Source organism: Malania oleifera, chromosome 10 (assembly GCF_029873635.1).
Source record: "Malania oleifera isolate guangnan ecotype guangnan chromosome 10, ASM2987363v1, whole genome shotgun sequence".
NCBI lineage: Eukaryota > Viridiplantae > Streptophyta > Magnoliopsida > Santalales > Ximeniaceae > Malania > Malania oleifera.
The window spans coordinates 84,059,114-84,065,758 of NC_080426.1; the positions used below are offsets into that span (position 1 = coordinate 84,059,114).

The 6,645-nt window shown below is 34.9% G+C and overlaps 1 protein-coding gene across 1 annotated transcript; it reads right to left on the reverse strand.

Annotated features, from left to right (window-relative positions):
• Nucleotides 1-484: 484 nt before the first annotated feature.
• LOC131166821 (plant intracellular Ras-group-related LRR protein 6-like) lies at nucleotides 485-5,113 on the reverse strand. Its single transcript, XM_058125407.1, has 3 exons — nucleotides 4,525-5,113; nucleotides 2,607-2,776; nucleotides 485-1,549 (listed from the first exon to the last, which is right to left on the reverse strand). Exons 1-3 carry the CDS (start codon nucleotides 4,882-4,884, stop codon nucleotides 841-843), a joined length of 1,239 nt encoding a protein of 412 aa, XP_057981390.1. The 5' UTR covers nucleotides 4,885-5,113; the 3' UTR covers nucleotides 485-840.
• Between the last annotated feature and the right edge of the window lie 1,532 nt (nucleotides 5,114-6,645).

The window sequence follows — 6,645 nt, forward strand, 5'->3', positions numbered from 1 at the left end:
AAATTGTTTCTCGCAACTCAGATGCACTCGTCGACAAGAACAAGACACACGTCGATGATCAGGTGAAATCCACTCGTTGACTAGTCGGCACACTCGTCAACAAGTCTTTGAATCTCTTAAATTCCCTGATTCTTAGTATCTCCTCGTCGACAAGTTAGAAACACTCGTCGACGAGTTCCTGCTGCAGAGCACCAATAACTTCAATCATATGTTTTTCTTCCTTTGTTTATGAGCCCCCACTAAGTATAAGAGTCACACACAAATACAACAAAATAAATCCTTACTTTCCTACCACTTCTCATTTTGTGATTTTTTTTTTTCGTTTTGTTCATTCTTAAGTCGAATCCAATGCTTTGATTAATGGGACTGCAAAGGTATTATCATAGTACCTTAAGCATATAAGTTTTTTCTCTTTTCTTTTTTCGAAAAGAAATTTCTTTTCTCATAACTATTACAATTTAAGTTACGAATAAAGCAAAATATATCAGGAAATTGATCTAGTATGATGCAAGATAAGTCTATTTACATAAGCATATACATCTCTTAGAAGTCAATCCCATGTAATATGTAGATACACAAAATGAACATATATAGCCTTTACAAATCTTTGCACGCTTCTTAAACTTAACTACATATCTTACCACAAAAGAGCATATCTCAACCTCTTATCTTACATAACTATATTTATTGAGATGTGTCTCTTTCTTATTTTTACTTTAAATTTTACATCCACTACTATCCCACATGAACACGACCAAACTAAGCAAACTCAAAAAAATGGGGGAAAAAAGAAAGGAGAGAAGTTCAATTCCAGTACCCCACCTGACTTCGTTCATTCTTTTATTCAGTGTTTATAGATCTGGAGAAGTAAGTCCTTGGCGAGAAGAGGCGGCGCGGCGAGAACATCCCCAAATACTTGGGGGAAGCGAGGCTGTCAATGGCCCTATAGTCGGATGCGATGAACCCTTCCCTCTCCTGCTCATGACCCACCCCTGGCCTGTTCGACAATGTCAGTCCATTAAATGTTTTGTACTTCACTAGTTTCTTCACCCATGATTTCTTCTTGACAGGTGGGCTGCTGCCATTGGTCATCTTCTCACTAAGGTACTCCTTCACGGCATGGAGGCCGTGCTCCACCACCTCCATGGGTGGTGACACCAGGGGGTTACCCTCAACGCTTAGTTTTTGCAGCCTCTTAAGGCAGCCCAGGGAGGTAGGGAGGGAGGTGATGCTGTTGTAGCTAATGTCCAGCTCGAGAAGCGAGATGAGGAGGCCAAGTGAGTATGGAATGGCGTCGAGGTACTGGAAGTTTTGGCTCACGTTGAGGACCTCGAGGTTGAGAAGGTTCTCTAGGTCTTGGGGAAGGGAACGGAGGCAGTTGAGACGGGCATCTAAAATGCGCAGGGAAGTGAGGTGGCTAAGGGAGAATGGGAGACAAGCTAGCTTATTTGAGTTCACCGACAGTTTCTTGAGGCTGTGGAGCTCGAATCCCATGGTATCCGGCAACATCGTCAGTTTGTTAAAGTTGGCGTTTAGTTCTTCAAGAGACCTATACATAAAGATGTAATATATAGTTACAACGTATGAAAGACCCATAATCTACGACTAATCAGACAAAAAAACTGTTAAAAACCAAAATCAATGATTTCAAGATGTAAATGTTTCCAATTTTAATTTAAATTTTGGGATGTAATGGGATGAATTCAGAAAAATAAATAAAAACTTTTGTTATGCAACCCAATTAACATTTTGAAAAAATTTAAAAGTTTTATACTAATTAATTATAAATTTTAAAACATTGAGACTGAGGCTTTCTAATTTTTATAAAACCTTAATGTTGAAATGAAAAAAAAAATAAAGAAATAAATTCCTTATCATAATAAATTATAATTAGCTGTCACCAGCTATCTCTGATCAAATTATACATATATCTAGCACAGCCTTTAGGATTTTATTGAAAGGAGCAACAATAAATGTAAAGAGCAAGCAGAATTTAAAGCAGGGAGGGGATGACGAGAGGGGGGCTGCTCTCCGTAGTCCGTACAGGTTCCATTGACTTTGCTTATATTTTTATCCACTCGTTTACAATGAAGTATGAACTGCATCTACTCTTTTAGAATGTGCGTTGTACCGTCACATATAAAATAATCCTACACATCATGACATTAAGCCAGCTTACGCGTCTTAAAGATGGAGAGAGCTGACCAGGTATAATGGGCGTGCGTTGGAAGGCAGACCCCAGAATTAAATCAGGTTCACTGAACCTGTTCTTATTTTATTTTATTTGTTCATTTTGGGTTGATAATTGGCCCGGCCCTCAAGACTAATTCCATAAGATGTTGACCTCATTAATGAATATCATCACTGCAGTGAATCAGAGCAGACCCCAGCGTTCCTTGTACAATAAAACCTAATACTTTTCCTTTTTTCTTTTTCCTTGCAATTTTAAAATTTACTTCCAACACCCTCCATGTTTGGTAAAATTAAAAATATAATTAAACTAAATAAATTTCAAAGGCGTAAGGCACAGAGACATGATTTAATTAATTAATAAAGTAGATGAAATAGAAATGAGAAGCACTAAGGATGAGAGAAAGAAAGAGTACCTGCAATTTTCAATGGTTTTAGGGAGGGACTGGATGAAGTTGCCAGAGATGTTTAGAACTTTGAGTTTCGACAAGCAGCCGAGGGAGTTGGGAATGGATTTAAGCTGATTGGAATGCACGTCCAGGACAACCACGTTCAGCAACCTCGCTATTAGGGACTCCGGTATTCCCTGCACCCATGCATACATCCACCCACCCTCTTAGCTCTTACTCAATATTATGCACTAATTAATTACATCCACTGAAGCTATAATTTCGATAGACAATATAATGTTGTCGATCAAGTAAAAAAATAATCTGAGGCATTATGGTCTAAAATCTGCAAGCAATATGTATGGTAGCTAGTGGATATAGAAAAATGAGATGAAATAAAATAAAATAAACTTATAGTTATTTCTGCTCTACTATCATTCTCAAAATAAAATAAAATATAGTGAGAAATTTAAAAACACAGTAATTCATAAATTTTATGAATTTGCATAAATATTTGAACAGTCAAGTAAAATTTAATTCGTAATGAATGAAAGGGTTAATGTCATAACTGGAAAATCACTTAAAATGTGCTGCTTTTTGGCTTTTAAAGTTTCAAAATTTCAATTTTAAAAACTTTCAAAACCTTTTTACTGAACGTGTTTAATTAAACTTTTTAGATGTGAAAAAAGAGAATGCGCATGAATTAAGCAAATGGGTAGGATTTAACAAGATGGTTTGACTGAAATTGGATTATGCTATCACTATATATCGTAGAAGAAAGAACTGGAAATTAGGTTTTGACTGGATGGAAGGAAAGAAAACCTTATGATGTGATATTTAATTAGGACCAGCCCTGATATATACTCCTATTGTTGAAGACAATGACAGGTCGCACTCACCAAAAGTCAAGCAACTCCGGTTGATTTATGCAACCTGTTCGACTTTCATGCAATTCCATTTTTATTATTTATCTTCAGAGAAAATGAAGGATAAAGAAAATGGTACTGTGGAAATTAAATCTCTTGAGAGAGAGAGAGAGAGAGAGAGAGAGAGAGAGAGAGAGGATTTATCACTGGTTTGGCTTGCATCTAATTATGGCACTAATATTTAATTTTAATCAAATTAATCTAAGCTGAGGATAGTGAAACACCACCATGACAATTATTGGATGACTGATACCAATCGGTAGAAGATCGCATGGGGTATATTATTGTGGATGAGAAACGGAGGGAGAGTAGAATCCCTTAAATAGTGGGAGAGATTAATTTGGAAAGAAAAAGAGATGAACTTAATCAGTTAAAATAAAATATTAATTTAGGAAAACAATTTTAATAATATTTTTCTTTATTATAAACATATATATATATATATAGTCTCTTTTCCTTTTATTTATGTCGAATTATTTAAATGATATGTGAGATAAATCATAAATGGCTCTCGTTGAGTTAATTTTTTTTCTTTCATTAAAAAGAAACAAGCATTATTATTATTTATTTATTTATTCCTTCTTTTTCATTGTTTGGGCGATGGCTTTTTGAATTTTTAAAATATTAAGAATACGAAAACTTTTAAACATACAGACATAATTTTACTTTTCAAGAACCAAAAACATGCCTGAAAGTCGCAAAGAAAAGCCCAGAAATATGAAAGCGTTTTTTTTATGTCTGATTTTCTCAGTCGTTGAAAAAAAAAAACAAAAAAACAAAAGAAGAAACTAGGTAGTGACAAATAATGAAACGAAAGCAAAACAAACCCCAACACTCCCCCTCCTAGATAAGAGGCCCATTTCTTTAAGCGTAAACCATGATTACATGTTGTTGTTATATATGTAGGATCGAGAGAGTTTCTTCCATTCTATTTCAACAGATAATCCGCGATGAAAAAGAAATCATGTAAATTAACCATGCAAGTTGTAAGAGAGAGAGAGAGAGAGAGAGTAATTAACCTGGAGATTGTTATTGGAAAGGTCCAACTTGCAAATATTGCCCAAGTTGAGGGAGGGAGTGGGGAGGGTCTCCAAGGACATGCCGCTCAAATCAATGATTTCCAGCCTTTCCTCCTCTATTGGCCTTGATCTCCTGTCCACATGCCCATGCACATGCCCCTTCTTCCTCATCATCATCACCTGATGCTGCGACGCCGTATGCTGCTGCTGCTGCTGTTGCTGATGATGATGATGACGATGATTATGATGTTGATATTGTTGTTGATGGTGGTGATGATGATGATGATGATGATGAGGGTGATCCATCGTTCTCATCGCCCCCTCCTGCTGCTGCGGCTGCTGCTCCTGCTGTTCATACATCCTTCTTCCAAATACTACACAATTTAAAAAAAAAAAAAAAAAACACCCGCACAAATCGATTCACAGATAGAGATAGAGATAGAGGAGAGACAGAGAGAGTCGGGGTAAAAACAAAGGTAGCACGGGAGAATATCTGGTGTACCTAAAGAAAGAGAGAATATCTGGTGTGCGTGTGTGTCTGAGAGAGAGAGAGAGAGAGAGAGAGAGAGAGAGAGGATACTAAGGGCAGAGGTAGCACGGGAGAGAGAAGAAAGAATATATGGTGTGAGAGAGAGAGAGAGAGGGGAATGGGAGGACGTAAGGATGGAGACAAGGAACCCAACACGTGTAGAAGAGGCAGTACGTTTAGTACGGGACCGCATGCTAGGTTCAGAGCGGGGCCCCAGCAACCCACCGCAATTTTCTATTTGTTCTATTAATTAATCGAATAAATTAAATTGGACGAAGTCAACTCTACTTCTCCCCTCCGCCCGGCTGGCTGCCCTCATTAGTATTATTAGACTTCTTTTTTTAACAAAATTGATATTTGAAATTTTTGAGGCATCATTGTATTTTTTTTTTTAAATCTTAAAAGAGATTAATGTTTTTTATCCTAATTACTGTGTTAGTATTTTTGCTAAAAAAATATTCAGTTCTGATTCCCTTCTCCACCCTTCTTTTTTAACGTTTAAATTCATATATAGAGAATGCGAAAAAATTCTTTTTGCCACATTAAGAAAATCAAATATGATGTCAAGTTACATGATTTGTTAAAATTTATTGATGCTACAGTTTGGAAACATGAATTTTAGATTTTGAATTTAAATTTGGATGGGTTTGAATAAAACTCAAGATATTTTACTTCATATTTCTTTCAACCCAAAGCTTCTTTCATATGAGAAAATATTCGATACATGAGGTGAGTATTGTGAATGAGTAATTAGATTTATCACTCGTGATATTTTCTTATGAATAATAAAACTTAAGAATGTGCGTTGGGTATGTAAGTATTGCACATGAGCTCTCACGTCGTGTTTTTACCTTGTTGGTTCTTCAATTCATATTTGGAAAAGTAAATTGATTAATTAGTCGTGATATTTTCTTATGATGACTTTCTTTTAATAAATAACAAAGCTTAAGAAATGTCTGTTGGTGTATAATTAGCGCACGTGGACTCTCACATCTTCAATTCCTCATCATCATTATCTTTCTCTTTTAGGTGTACAATGCGCTCCCTCATTAGTCAAAAAAGAATCATTTATGTCCAACGTTCATCTTTTGTATCAAACCAATTAATTAGGCGCCAAACCCACTAATGTTCTTTTGACTTCTCCAAATATCCTTGAAATTTATAAACTTGACACTTTTTCTCTTCAATTTTTGAGAATTATCAAAATATTTCTTGATATTTTAATTCATTACTAAGAATAATATTTCGTTAGTTGATTGTTAGTCAATAGTTAAACAATTTTAAAAAATATATATATTATTATCAAATTACCCTTTTACTCTTTCATTCTATTAACAATATATATATATATATATATATAGGTAGGTTATTAATTTCTATTAAATACTCATTGTTCCACTTGCATATATATATTCCATTCTCATAATAAATTAATATGCAAGTGGAACAATGAGTATTTAATAGACATTAATAACCTACCAATTTTTAAAATACATATATATTCTAAAAAATATTATACATAATATATCCTGTCTTTAAAAAAACCTATTGTTGCCTAAGATTTTCAATTGATGAAACTATTAAAGATTTCA

What these genes read in the sequence shown, in the direction of transcription:
- LOC131166821 (XM_058125407.1), bottom strand. Translation starts at nt 4,884, where the DNA reads ATGTATGAACAGCAGGAGCAGCAGCCGCAGCAGCAGGAGGGGGCGATG. An exon ending in TTTCCAATAACAATCTCCAG is followed by an intron (nt 2,777 to 4,524) that starts GTTAATTACTCT and finishes GCATGGGTGCAG; the next exon opens with GGAATACCGGAGTCCCTAAT. An exon ending in AAAACCATTGAAAATTGCAG is followed by an intron (nt 1,550 to 2,606) that starts GTACTCTTTCTT and finishes CTTTATGTATAG; the next exon opens with GTCTCTTGAAGAACTAAACG.